Source organism: Lampetra fluviatilis, chromosome 10, assembly GCF_964198595.1.
Source record: "Lampetra fluviatilis chromosome 10, kcLamFluv1.1, whole genome shotgun sequence".
In the NCBI taxonomy this organism is placed as follows: domain Eukaryota; kingdom Metazoa; phylum Chordata; class Hyperoartia; order Petromyzontiformes; family Petromyzontidae; genus Lampetra; species Lampetra fluviatilis.
In genome coordinates this window covers 1,090,529-1,107,738 of record NC_136284.1, presented here as the reverse complement: position 1 = coordinate 1,107,738, position 17,210 = coordinate 1,090,529, and the positions used below count along the sequence as shown (strand labels likewise).

At 49.9% G+C, this 17,210-nt stretch overlaps 1 protein-coding gene across 1 annotated transcript in view; it reads left to right on the top strand.

Moving 5' to 3' along the window:
- The window catches only part of LOC144934358 (obscurin-like), a 121,169-nt gene that overhangs the window by 82,569 nt on the left and 21,390 nt on the right, over positions 1–17,210 (top strand). The window contains exons 98-119 of the mRNA XM_078860043.1: positions 215–286; positions 668–782; positions 1,115–1,290; positions 3,739–3,836; positions 4,919–5,138; positions 5,295–5,409; positions 5,743–5,918; positions 6,018–6,134; positions 7,178–7,444; positions 8,018–8,068; positions 8,188–8,349; positions 9,202–9,468; positions 10,534–10,800; positions 11,283–11,552; positions 11,890–12,153; positions 12,560–12,844; positions 13,400–13,693; positions 14,462–14,535; positions 15,007–15,159; positions 15,697–15,861; positions 16,319–16,514; positions 16,780–17,058. Coding sequence (XP_078716169.1) covers positions 215–286; positions 668–782; positions 1,115–1,290; positions 3,739–3,836; positions 4,919–5,138; positions 5,295–5,409; positions 5,743–5,918; positions 6,018–6,134; positions 7,178–7,444; positions 8,018–8,068; positions 8,188–8,349; positions 9,202–9,468; positions 10,534–10,800; positions 11,283–11,552; positions 11,890–12,153; positions 12,560–12,844; positions 13,400–13,693; positions 14,462–14,535; positions 15,007–15,159; positions 15,697–15,861; positions 16,319–16,514; positions 16,780–17,058 — 4,083 coding nt within the window. The remainder of the gene's footprint in view (positions 1–214; positions 287–667; positions 783–1,114; positions 1,291–3,738; positions 3,837–4,918; positions 5,139–5,294; positions 5,410–5,742; positions 5,919–6,017; positions 6,135–7,177; positions 7,445–8,017; positions 8,069–8,187; positions 8,350–9,201; positions 9,469–10,533; positions 10,801–11,282; positions 11,553–11,889; positions 12,154–12,559; positions 12,845–13,399; positions 13,694–14,461; positions 14,536–15,006; positions 15,160–15,696; positions 15,862–16,318; positions 16,515–16,779; positions 17,059–17,210) is intronic.

Sequence of the window (17,210 nt, the reverse complement as noted above, 5' to 3'; positions counted from 1 at the left end):
CTGCATCACTTGGGCCTGCACGACGCTGGGCAGTACTCCTGTGACACTGGCCATGATGTCACTGCCGCCACGCTAAATGTCACAGGTGATTTAAGCGAGTTAATTTGACGTAAAACATAAGTACGATGTCAATTCTGCATTCACACATTTGGTGACAATACTATAATTTATTTTATTACAAAACACATCCGGATGACAAATGTTTTTTTCTCAGAACCCAACATCTCCATCACGAGGGGCCTGAAGGACTGTGAGGTGTTTGAGCAGGGCTCAGCCATATTCACTTGTGAGATCTCCCACGCTAATATGAAGGAAGCCAAGTGGTCGTTGGCAGACACACCGCTACAGAACAACGAGCTCAATGAGATCAGTGTCACAAATGGCAGGATCCACGTGCTGACTTTAAACCACCTCACTGTAGAGGAGAGTGGCACTGTCAGCTTCAGTGCAAGGAATGCCACTACCTCTGCCCTACTCACTGTCAAACGTAAGGTTTTTTAATTTCTTTCATACTGAAGAAACATGAATTTGAATAACTAAAATCAATTATTTCTATTACCATAATCTTTAACCTACTATTTAATATGTTTACGTTACTTTAAGTACATTTGTATGGTTGTATATTTCACTGTTCGGTTTAAATTACGTTCTTGTGTTGTCCCTACAGATCGTCCAGTCCACATCACGCAGCCACTGCAGGACTCTGAGGCTCATGAGTCTGGGGAGGTGACCTTCCTGTGTGAGCTCTCTGGACCATCTGAGGTCACATGGAGGAAGGCTGGGCGAGTGATGGAGGCCAGCGATCGGGTCCATATGTGGCAGGAGGCCAACACGGCAAGACTCACAATCGTTGGCGTGACCATGGAGGACAAAGGGGAATATTGCTGTGACATTGGGAGTGACAGTTCCACCGCCAAGCTCAATGTACAAGGTTTGTGAATTATAATCAGTATCTTCAAATAAATTAAACATTACACGTGTACATTGTATCACAAATACTGAAATCTTGTGCATATCCAACAGAGATGCCAGTCCAAATCTTGGCACATCTACAGAACGTTGAAGCTGTGGAAGACAGCTCTGCAACTCTGTCCTGCCGCCTCTCCAAATCCAGAGTGGATGTGGAGTGGAGGAAGGACTCCCAGCCCATTCAGCCAGATGATAAATTTGAAGTGCACCAGAAGGACTTCACTGCAAGTTTGACCGTTCACAAACTGGAGCTGGAGGATGCGGGAAGCTACAGCTGCCTGGCCGGGGATCAGCAGAGCACGGCTTCACTCATTGTGTGGGGTGGGTTAAACTCCAAGTATATTGTTTATATTCTTTGTTTTTTTTGGTAAAGTCACGTTGATAGAAAAATAATAATAATAAAAATAAAGTGAATAAAGATAATAAAAGAAAATAATAAAATAAAAATATAAACTCTAATATAGACGGTAGCCTGGTTCTTAATTGGAGTGAGTGTAAAGGCAATCTATGATGACAGACTGTAGCCTGGTTATTAAGTTTGGTGAGTGTACTGGTAGTCTATAATGTAGACTGTAGCAATGGTTATTAAGCTGGGTGAGTGTACTGGCAGTCTATAATGTAGACTGTAGCCTGGTTCTTAACCTGAGTGAGCGTACTGGCAGTCTACAATGTAGACTTATTACTGGTTCTTTCAGTAATAAAAATACAATTTTTAAAATTTTAAACCACGACGTTTCGATCACAACACAAGCGGTCGTCATCAGGAAAATAGGGGGTTAGCCTCTAAAGGCAAACTGTTAATAAAGGTTTAGAGATCGGCATTACCTAAGTGTGTCAATAGCATGGGCGGGGCAGCTAATGTTAATGTAGGAGGAAGACAAGCAACTACACCAATCAAAGGGCTGCCGGCAATCATTGCACCTCGCTCCACACACCCACACTGCTGATGGTGGAGGTTGACAAGAAAACACAAATCAAGTCATGACCCAAAGTGGTTGATGACATCTTTCCAATGATTTCTGAGTTTATAACCTTCCTCTCGGTTGAAATTGTGTCTGTATATATGGATGGCTTCAAGAACAAATCTTTGTTGATAGCCAGTGGGCTTGCAAAGTACCATCGTCTTAGAGAAATCAATTTCGTGTGAGCCAGCCGCATTAAAATAATGATCAGCCACGGCAGAAGTATTGGTCCTACCGTGTTTCAAACCTGCCTTATGCTGACGAACATGGTCCAAGACATGTCGTTTAGTTTCCCCAATGTAACTGCTGCCGGAGATACAGCTTAGTTTGTAGACGCCGGAATATTGCAAGTCAGGAATCTTGTCCTTCACAGATGGGATCAGATCACGAATCTTATGTACTGTGTTAAATTGGACCGGAATTTTGTATTTGTTTATGATTTTGGAAATATTTTTGGTTACCCCTGCTATGTATGGCAAGGTGATGGTTTTGATTGGATCCTCAGATGGCTCCTTCCTCAAGGTTGGGGTGATGGCTTTGTGGATTGTGTAGTCAGAATATGCATTCACCTTGAGAGCTTCGTTGTATTGTTTATACCATTGGAACCTCATTTGCCAGTAAAAAATATGATAATTGTTTTTTTACCCTTCTATCTGGCAACAAAACTGACACCTTTTTTTACAAGGAATCATGTTTGCATAGACCACAATACCTGCAGCCATAATGCAAACAAAAAACATAACTCTGATCATAGAATCACTGTCCTTCAAGTTGATTGGTCCACACCCGAGACAGCTTTCCTTAGAGCCTAGTCTCACATGGGTTGGACCAGTTGACGCCAAAAGGCGCACAACTCAACGACAATGCACCATCAGAGTATGATAGCACGGGGTAAGCATTTACACCATTGGAACCTCATTTGCCAGTAAAAAATATGATAATTGTTTTTTTACCCTTCTATCTGGCAACAAAATTGACACTTTTTTTACAAGGAGTCATGTTTGCATAGACCACAATACCTGCAGCCATAATGCAAACAAAAAACATAACTCTGATCATATATTCATTGTCCTTGAAGTTGATTGGTCCACACCCGAGACAGCTTTCCTTAGAGCCTAGTCTCACATGGGTTGAACCAGATGACGCCAAAAGGCGCACAACTCAAAGGCAATGCACCATCAGAGTATGAGAGCTCGGGGTAAGCATTTACACCATTGGAACCTCATTTGCCAGTAAAAAATATGATAATTGTTTTTTTACCCTTCTATCTGGCAACAAAACTGACACCTTTTTTTTACAAGGAGTCATGTTTGCATAGACCACAATACCTGCAGCCATAATGCAAACAAAAAACATAACTCTGATCATATAATCACTGTCCTTGACGTTGATTGGTCCACACCCGAGACAGCTTTCCTTAGAGCCTAGTCTCACATGGGTTGGACCAGATGACGCGAAAAGGCGCATAACTCAAAGACAATGCACCATCAGAGTATGAGAGCTCGTGGTAAGCATTTACACCATAGGAACCTCATTTGCCAGTAAAAAATATGATAATTGGTTTTTTACCCTTCTATCTGGCAACAAAACTGACACCTTTTTTTGTGCATATATGATCAGAGTTATGTTTTTTGTTTGCATTATGGCTGCAGGTATTGTGGTCTATGCAAACATGACTCCTTGTAAAAAAAAGGTGTCAGTTTCGTTGCCAGATAGAAGAGTAAAAAAACAATTATTGTATTGTTTTTGTCAATGAAATCCGAATTTTATGATTATTAAATTATGTTTTCATGGAATGTATTCACAGAAAAGCCAGTGGTGTTCACCAAGGGCCTGCAGGATCTGACAGAAGAGGAACTCGGAGACGCTGTGTTTGCGTGTGAGGTGTCCAAAGAGGGGGCCCCAGTAACGTGGCTGAAACATGGTAGGGTGCTTTACCCTGGGGCAAAGTGTGAGATGAGTCAGGATGGAAGAGCAGCCAGACTCGTCCTGCATCACTTGGGCCTGAACGACGCTGGGCAGTACTCCTGTGACACTGGCCACGATGTCACCACCGCCAGGCTCAATGTCACAGGTGATTTATATGATAATGAAAATCATAATTTTGTTTCCCAAGCAAAGCCCGTAGAGCTAAGAAACTCTTATTCAAGGGCAGACAACATCAAATAATTCCACAATAACAGATTTTAAAAACGCACTTAAGAGCAATTATGTTGTAAAATTACATTCACACTTAAACTTCAGGGATTTTAATTAAGTATTTTTATATGAAGACAAAGATGGTAGAATACAGATGCCAAGAGGCGAAACAAGGTGGTTTGTAACACTTTGGGGCAGCTTCGTTAAATGCCTTTGATGCATATTGTGTGCTAAATCTGGGAAATATTAATAGACAATCAGAACGTTCATCGCAGGTTTTTTTGGGTGCCACGGTGGTGAGATGTTAACTACCTCGCCTGGAATACAGGGGGTCGTGATTTCCATCCCAACCCTTAATGCCTGCTGCTGTATATTTGGAGTTTGCATGTTCTCCCTGTTGTTTCGTGGATTTTTCTCCGGGTCCTCCAGTTTTCCCCTCCACATTTAGGAGCATGCGTTTAAAGTATTTGGTTATTATAAATTTCCACACGATAAGCGACTTCATTGAGCAATTTTTGTGGCCAGGTCACTTCTGAAAAATAACGATGTAGCTTAGTAGGCCTGACCTGGTAAAATAAAAAAAATGGTTTAGTTTCAGTTTTGTAATAACAGGTCAGACGAACACAGAGCAGCTCGATGGACAATAGCCTTGTGAATGAAAAGAGCCCTGTAGTGAAAATGTCTTCCACTGTCCAAGAGCACATTGCTCATTTTAGCTTAAACATAATAGCACAATGTAATTATACAATTGTACTTTTTCCTGCCGACGATAATATAATTGGATTTCAATTTCAGAACCCATCATCTCCATCACCAGGGACCTTGAGGATTGTGAGGTGTATGAGCAGGGCTCGGCCATATTCACTTGTGAGATCTCCCACGCTAATGTGAAGGAAGCCAAGTGGTCGTTGGCGGACACACCGCTACAGAACAACGAGCTCAATGAAATCAGTGTCACCAATGGCAGGACCCACGTGCTGACGATTAACCACCTCACGGTGGAGGAGAGTGGCACTGTCAGCTTCAGTGCAAGGAATGCAACTTCCTCTGCTCATCTCACTGTCAAACGTAAGGTTTTGAATCTGGTAGACGAGCATATTTACTATTTTTATCAAACAATTCATAAAAAATGTGTAGTTTATTAAATCCCCCATGATTCATGAACGATTGAATATGTATTCTGATATAATTTGAGCAAATTATCTTTTTATTTTGTCTATACAGAGCGTCCAGTCCACATCACTCAGCCACTGCAGGATGTTGAGGCTCATGAGTCTGGGGAGGTGACCTTTCTTTGTGAGCTGTCTGGACCATCTGAGGTCACATGGAGGAAGGCTGGGCGAGTTATGGAGGCCAGCGATCGGGTCCATATGTGGCAGGAGGCCAACACGGCAAGACTCACAATCCTTGGTGTGACCCTGGACGACAAAGGAGATTATTCGTGTGACATTGGGAGTGACAGCTCTACTGCCAAGCTCATTGTAAAAGGTTTGCCCACTCTTAATTTTTATGAAAATCAATTAAACCACAGAATATGTACATTATAGTTATTAAGCTTTTGTTGTGTTTCACATCCAACAGAGCTGCCAGTCCAGATCTTGGAGCATTTACAGAATGCTGAAGCTGTGGAAGAAAGCACTGCAACTCTGTCCTGCCGCCTCTCCAAACCCAGAGTGGATGTGGAGTGGAGGAAGGACTCCCAGCCCATTCAGCCAGATGATAAATTTGAAGTGCACCAGAAGGACTTCACTGCAAGTTTGACCGTTCACAAACTGGAGCTGGAGGATGCGGGAAGCTACAGCTGCCTGGCCGGAGATCAGCAGAGCACAGCCTCTCTCATTGTGTGGGGTGGGTTCAGCTCCAACTTCATTGTTTATATTGAAGGCATACATTAATTATGAATTGTATGACTTTTAAATGTTATTCCTTCATGGAATGTGTTCACAGAGAAGCCAGTGGTGTTCACCAAGGGCCTGCAGGATCTGACAGAAGAGGAACTCGGAGAGGCTGTGTTTGTGTGCGAGGTGTCCAAAGAAGGGGCCCCAGTAACGTGGCTGAAACATGGTGGGGTGCTTTACCCTGGGGCAAAGTGTGAGATGAGTCAGGATGGAAGAGCAGCCAGACTAGTCCTGCATCACTTGGGGCTGCACGACGCTGGGCAGTACTCCTGTGACACTGGCCATGATGTCACCACCGCCAAGCTTAATGTCACAGGTGATTTTTACTGGTCGTTTTGGTAAAAGAAAATAGGACAATGTAAATGATATATTTGCACTTTTGACCCCACAGAAATGTAATGTAATTCCATTTTCAGAACCCATCATCTCTATCATGAAGGCCCTGAAAGACTGTGAGGTGTTTGAGCAGGGCTCGGCTCTATTCACTTGTGAGATCTCCCACGCTAATGTGAAGGAAGTCAAGTGGTCGTTGGCGGACACACCGCTACAGAACAACGAGCTCAATGAAATCAATGTCATAAATGGCAGGACCCATGTGCTGACTTTAAACCATCTCACGGTGGAGGAGAGTGGCACTGTCAGCTTCAGTGCAAGGAATGCAACATCCTCTGCTCAACTCACTGTCAAACGTAAGCTTTTTAATTTTATAACAAGCGTTAATTTTTCTAATTTTTAATCAATATCTGCCCATAAATTACACTTGCTTTTAATTTTTTTCAATGTTTTAATTTTTTTCTGTAAGGCAATATATTTGAATAATTGGTTTAATTGAAATTATTATGTTGTATCCACAGGGCGTCCAGCCCACATCACTCAGCCACTGCAGGACACTGAGGCTTATGAGTCTGGGGAGGTGACCTTCCTGTGTGAGCTGTCTGGACCATCTGAGGTCACATGGAGGAAGGCTGGGCAAATGATGGAGGCCAGCGATCGGGTCCATATATGGCAGCAGGACAAAACGGGAAGACTCACAATCCTTGGTGTGACCAAGAAGGATGGAGTGGAATATTCCTGTCATGTTGGCAGTGACAGCTCGTCTGCTAGGCTGAGTGTAAAAGGTTTGTCAATACAAAATGTAATCTTCGAAAAAATGACGTTACATGTGTAAGTTATTGTTTTGAAACTGGTCTTATTGTTCATATCCAACAGAGCTGCCACTTCAGATCATGGAGCATCTACAGAACGTTGAAGCTGTGGAAGACAGCTCTGCAACTCTGTCCTGCCGCCTCTCCAAACCCAGAGTGGATGTGGAGTGGAGGAAGGACTCCCAGCCCATTCAGCCAGATGATAAATTTGAAGTGCACCAGAAGGACTTCACTGCAAGTTTGACCGTTCACAAACTGGAGCTGGAGGATGCGGGAAGCTACAGCTGCCTGGCCGGCGATCAGCAGAGCACGGCTTCACTCATTGTGTGGGGTGGGTTCAGCTTTTAAAAACAACTTTAATTTTCAAAAATATGTTTCATTCATATTATTTATATTATTTAAAATTTTTGTTCATCCATGATATTTCTTTGTACAGAGAAGCCAGTGGTGTTCACCAAGGGCCTGCAGGATCTGACTGAAGAGGAACTCGGTGACGCTGTGTTTGTGTGCGAGGTGTCCAAAGAAGAGGCCCCAGTAACGTGGCTGAAACATGGTGGGGTGCTTTACCCTGGAGCAAAGTGTGAGATGAGTCAGGATGGAAGAGCGGCCAGACTGGTCCTGCATCACCTGGGCCTGCACGACGCTGGGCAGTACTCCTGTGACACTGGCCACGATGTCACCACCGCCAGGCTCAATGTCATAGGTGTGTCTAATTGCACACTTCATTGGCCATACATAATAAATGGGTTTGTTTCATATTGAGACTTTTATTCTCACTGTGGCCCTTATTCCAAGCTTGGCGCACGTGTACCACAGTGTGTACTTGAATTCACTTTGCTAGAGTGCATGTCATGTCTGTTTTTCCTGAGGGTGACCATGGGTTGTTGTTTTTTGTATTTTCTAGAGCTTCCCGTGGAGGTGCTCGGCTGCATTCAGGATGTGGAAGTTACTGCAGGTGAGAGAGAGTGGCTTGTGTTTCTGTTCCCTGTGTTAAGGGTTACGTAGCCGTTATTGTATTCACAGTAGACGGACCTCTCACTGCGGTGCTGTCTCGCCGGCGTGTTCTGTGTCCAGGCGCCTGCGCTGCGTTCGAATGCACACTGTCGAATCGGTGCGCAGACGTCGAGTGGTGGCTGGGTGACGTACGGTTGCAGGACAACGAGCTTAACCAGATGAGCGTTCGTGATGAGCGAACTCACGTGCTCACCATGGTGCAACTCTCCCTGGAGGACTCTGGCACTCTCACCTTCCGGGCCAGAAGAGCCTCGTCCTCCGCCACACTTACCGTTAAAAGTAAGGCACTCATTACTCACACAGTAATTGCCACAAATTAAACACGATACCTTGCTGATTTTGTCAAGGAGCATGAACCATCACGTGAACTCCGGTTATCCTCGTAGCAGCTTTTGGCTCGCCATTCAACAAAGATGGTCACTGCATTTCAGGCTTTTAGATACGCTTCTGTGGCCATCTGGAATATAAAAAAGCCACGAGAGTTATGCATTTTAAAATCTAGATTTAAAACTCATTTCAATAGAAATAATTTTTGTGTCAAGGTTGTTGTCCTTCTTCCACACTTCCGATTAGCGTGGCTGGCTACCTCCAGTGTGAAAGAAGTTCAACATACATACATACAGTCTGTCTTTAGATTGCCATAGATGGAGTCATCAGTGAATCGCATACAGAACATCCTATGGCAGAGGCAGTTATATTCTACAGCATTGGACAATTACGAATCGCCTGCAGTGTGACTGTGGTCACCAATTTCAAACCATAGACCACAAAGCAACGCCACTGCCCACTTCGATCATTCGCCGGCAGCGGTTCAAATATTCATCAGGCTACTCCTGAAACCTTGACATAACAAATAAACATTGCAGATCAACTCCCCTCCATAGGCAGAAGAATGGTCAGTTGAGATTCTTAATATTTTTTGCCGAGCTTCATGAAATGTAAGGTTGCTTTAGTGTACGTTTTTGGACCAACATATTCCCAGACTGAGCTTTGTTGGCTTTGGCGAGCAAAGGGGATGAGTGTGCGGTCCGCGCCCTTCACACTTTGTCGGTGATCTGTTGCTACGCCTGCAAGGGCGTCCTGTGCTGGTGGTGGAGCCGCTGCTCCCAGTCACCGTCGAGGAGACGGATGAAGCCACGCTGTCCTGCCGCCTCTCCGAGACGGCCCCCGTGAGCTGGAGGAGAGAGGCCTCGGCGCTGGAGCCCGGCAACCGCGTGCGCATGGCGGTGGACAGCGAAGGCACGGCGAGCCTGCGGATCGCACCGGTCGCGGTGGACGACGCGGGCGTCTACACCTGTGAGACGCAGGATGACAGCACCTCTGCCCCTCTCACCGTCACAGGTGAGGGATGCGAGTGGAGCACAGCCAGTGCGAGGATCACAAATGAATGACTCTTAAGGGGGGTTTTTTCAATCACGGTTGTTGAGCACAGGCTGAAATGTCCAAAATTCCGAACAGCCAGCAAGAAAGGGCACGAGCAGTTGTAAGAACTTGGCGGAAGAGATGATGGGAGGGGATTCCAAAGTCTTGTATTGCAAGGAGAGAAGCAGAAAGGGAAGTGTCGTGACCTGCAGTTTGGTGGTTGAACACAGTATGAGTGAGGCAAAACAGTCAGTCTGGTAGACCTCAACATGGGTGGAGGAATAAACGAGTGCACATCATTTGAACAATTACCATGGTACAAAATGGGACCTTTTTGCCAACATCAAAGTATGAAAAACAATAAGAATAGGTTTTACCCTTTCTAGCAATAACACAGGTGTTAAGATGTTCAAACACCAAATAGAAACCTTTTATAAAGAATCAAGTCTGCATTAACCACATGTACTTGTGGCGAACATGCAAACAAGCATGCTCTGATAATTATCAATGCATTCTCTTTGAAACTGCTCACCCCGAGCTATAAATTATCTGGTAGTGCATTGCCTCTGTACTGTTCACCTTGTGGCGTTCTCTGGTCTCTGGTCTGACGCTCGTGAGACTAGGCCCTAAATAAGGCTGTCTCTGGTGTCGGGCAATCAGTTTCAAAGACAATGCACACATTATCAGAGCATGTTCGTTTGCATGTTCACTACAATTACGTGTGGTTAATGCGGACATGATTCCTTGCAAAAGGATTCTATTCGGTGTTTGAACCTCTTAACACCTGTTTTATTGCCAGAAAAGGTAAAACCCATTCTTCTTTTTCTTTCATAATAACCGTGGTAGTAGCGACAGAAGAGCGATAGGGAGGTGACTGACCGTCATTGAGCGAGTGACTGGAGTAAATCCGTGAGTGCTGGATCGTTGTATTCGAAGCTCGTTCTCGTGAGTAAGGCTTGAGGTGTAGGGAAAGCTGGTACCGTTTACCACAGAGTCGCGTGCTGACACACGCAAGCCAGAGGTGATACATTTCTTGATCCTCAGAAAAAGTAGCCGTCTTCACGGAGGGCCTGAAGGACCTCGTGCAGGAGGAGAAGACGGAGGCGACGCTGGCGTGCGAGCTATCGCGGGCGGACGTGCCCGTCGCGTGGAGCAAGGACGCGACGCCGCTCCCGTCGGGGCACAAGCACGGCTTCCTGCGCGACGGCTGCTCGGCTGTGCTGCTCATCCCTGAGCTGAGCCTGTTGGACGCCGGGGAGTACTCCTGCCACACAGGGCACGACCACACCTCGGCGGTGCTCACCGTCACGGGTGACTTTCCCACGCGTGCGCGCACGCGCGTGCGCGCTCGTGGCTTCCATTGGGGGGGGAGAGGTGGCGCAGTGTTTTGTGTAATGCGCCTCGAACCCTGTGACTTGGGTTCGGTTCCTGGCCACGCGTAGAACGGGTTCTGGGATTCCCCTAGTTCGACTCAGCCTCACATGAGTACCTAGTGAGATGTTTAAACATCCCACTAGAGAGATAAAAGCGGCCAGGCGTGGTGCTGGCCACCTACCCCCTTCGTGTGCCGTGCCAGCCTTCATAGGTGCTCACTAACAGCACTTGCCCCAACAATTTGTTAAGGCTATACGGGGGATATTTGTCTTTGTGAGCAATACCACTCTCCATGATTTAAAAAGAAAAAAGGGGGTGATTTTCGTCTTCAACGGCAGTGGCACTCACGGCGATGACCTGCCGGCAAAACATCAGAAAAAATAGTGACCGAACTGACTGCTGTTGACCCCTTGTTGCAGAGAGGGACATCCAGATCGTGCAGCAGCTGCAGGACACGGAGGTGTGCGAGGGCGAAGCGGCGTGCTTCACCTGCGAGCTCTCCCACGAGCACGTCGATGACGCACGGTGGATGCGGGGAGAAAGACGGCTGGAGAGCGACGCGAGTCACGAGATCACGGTGGAGGGAAGGACCCACAGGCTCGTGCTGCTCAGCCCAGGCCCGCAGGACGGAGGCCCCGTCGGCTTCTGGGCCGGCCATGCCGCCAGCTCGGCGATGCTCACCGTGAACAGTACGCTTGGCTCGGTGCAGCCGCCACCTTTCTCCTGTGCAACGTCGCCACGTGTTAGTTGGGCCATCGTGTCAGATAGGTGGTCAGTAGATGGCAGTTCAGAAAGTCGGTTTGTGAATTTGTCTGTGCGGGACTTCAGTGGTATCCGCTCCGTATATTTCAGTTTCCTCCCCCTATGAAATATGCCCTTGAAAAGAAAGGACAAACATCCGTGTAAAACCTTCCCTGGATAAATAAACGATGTTAATGTTGTTTTATCCACCAATGGCCATCAGCTAAAGAACGGCCGCGACTGAAGCACTCAACGCGAGTGACCATTCCCTGTCTCCCTCGGCAGAGCGGCCGGTGAAGGTGGTGGTACCCCTATCGGACACGGTGGCGGAGGAGCGGTCCTCGGTGACCCTCGAGTGCGAGCTGTCGGAGCCGGCGGCCGTGTCGTGGCTGCGGGACGGAGCGGCGGTGCCACCCAGCGAGCGCGTCGTCACGGAGCAGCACGGCTCGCTCGCGCGCCTCGCCATCCGCCACGTCGCGTTGGACGACAGCGGCATGTACACCTGCAAGAGCGGGGATGCCGTCACCACCTGCATCCTCGGGGTCACAGGTTGAATGCCCACCGTCAGCGCCGCCCGCGTTAACGTCGCACCGCTCCGGCACGGACAGCAGGCAGTGCTAACGGCCTACACAATATAAACAGCACACAGCACCTCCAGCAGACAGCACGAGCAGCCGACAATGTGAACAAAATAAAAACGCACACGTAGCACTGGCACGGACAGAAGATAGCACAGGCAGCAGAACGCACAGACAGCAGGCGGCACAGGCAACAGATAGCACAAACAGCACAGATAGCAGTCGCCAAAATCATTGTGCCTCCTGGCCTGCTGAAGAACACATCAAAGCGAGCACTGTTTTTTGTGTATTTTAGCGATTTGATCAGTCAGCAGCGTGGAGAAAGCTGCAACTCACGCGGGCGTCCCTCTTTTCAATCTCTCTGTTGGGCGAGGCAGCGTGGCACACGGAGGTGCGGCGTGGCCTGTCGGACGTGAGCGTGGCGCCAGGAGAGCCGGCGCACTTCTCCTGCCAGTTCAACCGCGCGCTGCCGCCCACGGAAGTGGCGTGGTTCGTGAACGGCGTCGCGGTCGGGGCGGAGGCCGATGCGTCGCCCCTGTGGGAGCGGAGACAGGAGGGCGCCACCTGCTCCCTGCTGCTCCACTTCGCCCAGCCCCAGCACAGCGGGGAGGTGAAGTGCGAGGCGAGGGACGCTGTCTCCCGCGCCGCCCTCACGGTCTCCGGTAAGCGCACGCTCACGCGCCTGTGCTAAGCACACACTTAACCTGGCCGCACGGTCGAAACACGCACGCCAAACATAGTCTCGGCAGGCGTGTGCACTCTACACACGCTCAACCTGGGCACACTCTAATTCAGGGGGCGGTAACCAAAATATCGAGAGCGATTTCTTTTCAAATTCGGTATAAAACGTAATATTTCAAGAGCCTCAATGCATGTGACTACGAGCCGATCCTTAAGGAGCCGCATGCGGGTTGCCCACCCGTGCTCTCGATGCACAATATAGGCACATGCTCTCGACACACACCCGATACAGGAATTCCCCTACGTGTGCTCGCAAGCGCGCACCTCAGAGTCGTGCAGGGTGTCACAAAGCTCATCTTGCTCGCAGTGAAAATTAAAGTTGTAATTTGGAAATGAGGAACTCGCTTATTTCTGGATTAGCACTCTTCCACGAAGCACCGTCAGGAATCCCTCAATGAGCAAAGTAACGGCATTGCTCTGAGGCTCCGTGCGCATCCATTTTCCATCGGCCCCCCTCCCCCCCCATCCTCTCACAGCGGGCCCCCCCGAGCCGCCCGAGGACGCCGAGGTGATCGTCGTGACGCGGCACTCGGTCACGGTGTCGTGGGTGGCGCCGCAGGCGGACCGTGGCAGCAGGGTGACGGGCTACTGGGTGGAGATGTTCCCGTCGACAGACAGGTGCTGGATCCCGTGCCACGGGCAGCCCCTGCGGAGCACCCGGCTCACCGTGCAGAACCTGCTCCCCGACATCTCCTACTGCTTCCGCGTCTTCGCCGTCAATCAGCACGGCCGCAGCAAGGCCATGCAGCTCCCGCAGAGCGTGCGCCTCGGTGAGCCGCGGCACCTCGCTCACACGGCACCCCGGCGGCGGCGCGCTCGCCCATCGACGGGCAGATTCGCAGATCGACTGGAAGGCCGGCCCTGGTTATCACAGTGATGATTTACGAGGACATCAACACGTGCCAAGTGCTTGCCGGTGTAACACTCCGCTGCTCCTGATGCGGTCATCTGGCTTGACCACCTGAATGTGAAATTGTAGTAGTTGCACTGCATCTACGTCAGCCATGGGAAAGATGTGACATAATTCAAAAAGGGTAGGCGATTACGTGCCCAGCGTCATGGTCCAAATTTGCCTAATTCGAAAACTTTGCACTGAAAATTGGGATTAAGTACAGCAACATCACCCCCTGCAGTGAAACTCCTGCTGACTATGTGAAAAACAGCACCTTCGTGATAGCCTCGCGCGACGAGAATGGTGAAAATATCAAATGTACGAAATGCTTTTTATCTGCGTTGACTTTACATCCATGCGATTTCCACGGTTGGCTGTGTAGCTGCTTCTATTTGGAGATGGAAAATGTTTGTGTTTCACTGTGGACGGCTGTACTTAAAAGAGTAAGAGCAGAATTGCTCGTGCCATCCCCTGCTCAGTTAAAGGGTACATATTTGATGTTTGCACCTTCGAAAAACCAGTAGTGTTGGAGCTGCGGGCATAACACAATCTTTCCATTGAGCCTCCTGCATCCAGCACAGACTGGCGCAGCAGTGCCTGCATTCTGCTGAGCGTGGCGCCGCCACCACCGCTGTGTTGTGTGTAGAGTACACGGAACGCTCACCACGGAGCGCCGAGGTGGAGGAGAAGGAGCAGAAGCAGCGGGAAGAGCAGCAGGAGGTAGGTCCTCGGCTACTGTGTGCGATGAGCAAATATCACCCCGGACCACTACACGGAAAGCACCAACCTGGTTCCACTACTCGCACAAGAGGTGATTTTTGCCTTGGTTGCTTATGGGGCCACTGACTCTTAGTCTATCACTCAACCCCTCTGGCCATCTCGAACCATCGCTTGTGTCATCCGTTGCTTATATGTTCTTGGTCTGTCATGCCTGCCCGCTGTGACGTTATATAAACGCCTACCAGCCACGGTGAATTTGAAAAACCAGACATGGTGAAAATGACATCTGTCCGGCCCCACCTGGCTTGAGCTTTGCAAGACGCCAGAGAGAGTTCAATGAGACCGCCGTGTTCAGATGAAGGCCTGGCCTCGACGGGGGCCGAGTGAGTTGGCGGGTGGTGAGGCGGGGTAGGGTGGCGCGAGTTGGTGGGCAGCGAAGTGATGGAGAGCCCCTGCCCGTGCGCGTGCCAGGCGGTGTTTCGCGACTACAGGAGCCAAAAGGAGCAGGAGCCGCAGGCGGAGGCAGGCAACGCTCAGGGGCCCGTTCTGCTGGAGCCCACTCGCACCAGCCTCCGGCGCTTCCTCATCACGCGCCAGTCCACCGAGGAGTCCTACACCGAAGAGGTGCAATAGCATGCGCGCGTGCACACAGCTACGCACGCAAACGCACAAGGTGTGCAGAAGCCGGAGGTGTAATACCCCTGAGGCCATTTTGTTTCCTGTAGGACATTGCCTTCGATGTCACCGATTTCAATGGCTATGCTTTCTAACTGAGGTTGAAAACATTTATATGCATCAGCTCTGTCATCCAGTCATAATGGGGGGGGACATGATAACTCCTGTAGAGATGATCCAATGTGAACCAACCTGCAGTGAAAAGTTATTTTGCTTTTAGGGACCTTGTTGAAAACCAACCACATAGATTTAAAGATTATTGCCCAAAATTTGGAGACACAAACCAGAGCAAATAAGCAGACACATTGCTCCCACCGAGAAACCGTGTCAGCTTCCATACCGCTACGTAAATACTGGGCAAAACGTTACATAATCCACGCACGTTAACGAGCCTCCTCAACCCGCTGGTTTTACGGTCGACAAGGGCACGCGGTGCCGCTCGCTCTGACCCATGGACGAGAGTGACGAGGTGCTTCCCGTCCGCAGCCGAGCGAGGCCACCCCCGAGGCTGAAGACGAGACGCAGCAGGAGCAGCAGCTGACGTCGGAGCAGACATACCGCGAGGACGAGAACTACATCTACATCACCTTCCTGGACGCGGGAGAGGCACACCTGGCAGCCGGGAGCTTCCGCAAGCTCTTTGGACTACAGGTCACCAGCGTGACAAGTCGCATGATCGCCCCCGCCAGTCTTTTTTCATTTAACATTGAGATGTGTGTTGCTGTTTTCGTATACTTGGCCATCATCCAACAGTGGATTGATCATCACTGATGTTGATTTACTTTAGTGATAGCCAGATCTTCCCGCTTCATCGTAATGGTTATCCATGTAGCTGTCGTTTGTTTGGCCCGGATCCTTGGCAGATCCTTCAATGATACAAGCGACGCTTCCCAAGCGACGGAGCTTGAGAACTCCTGCCCCTCGCCCCTTCACTTTGTGTGAATGAACCAGTAGATCACATGTGTGTATATAGACACGTATGAAACGTACGCAGTCTGATGTAATCATCTGAGTGTGGGAGATCGATCGCCGCAGTCCGTACGCTCTGCGACGGTGCGAGTGGGCGGAGGGCGTGCTGCTGACTGTGCTGTGGCGGCGCGGTGCGCAGGGCTCGCCGGTGGAGGTGAACCTGCTGGAGAAGGGTCCCGGCGGGGCAGCCGAGGTGCGCGTCAGCAAGCAGCCCGTCCTGCCGAGCCCGGCCACCAGGCGCCGCCGCCTGCTTCTCGGGCACGTGCTGGCGCATTCCTGCCCGAGGCTTCCCACGGAGCACGGCGAGCACAGCGCCAGCGGGCAGAACGACAGCGGTAGGCGAGCACGCGGCCTGTGCAACGGGGCCCCTTTCTGTTGAAGGGCACCCACGCACGCACTGTCGGCGCATCAACAGCAATGCCCGCGAGGTGTGGGACTGCACATCGAATAGCGGAGCTGCACCGTCACCGCATGGCTTGTAATTAACAGTGGGAAACGTACAATTACTAAGCTGATGTATGTTGTGACGCGGTGGTTGGTGTTGATGTATGTTGCGATGCGATGGTTGGTGTTGATGTATGCTGTGTCTTTGTCGGGCAGCGCCCTGGTTTCTGCGGAAGCTGCGGAGCCAGGAGCTGCTGCTGCGCCAGCAAGTGACGCTGCACTGCGCCGTGGCCGGACTACCCACCCCCGTCGTGCGCTGGTACAAGGACGGGCGGCACCTGGAGACGAGCAAGCACTACGAGATCAGCGCCCGCGAGGACGGGAGGCACCGGCTCGTGATCCAGGCGTGCGGGCCCCAGGACGCCGGCGTGTACCGCTGCGTGGCCGAGAACCGCGCCGGCATCGCCTCCAGCCGTGCGGAGCTGCACCTGGACGGTGAGCTACGGATTTGCCGATCGCGCCCTCTGATTTCTCGGTGGGTCGTCGAGCGCAATGTTACCAAAGGCACTTCGCCGGGGGTTTGGTGCGAGCGAGAAGCGCGTTCTGGAAAGCGCCATCGCCGGCCGCTGTGTCCTAGTGACGTTGTT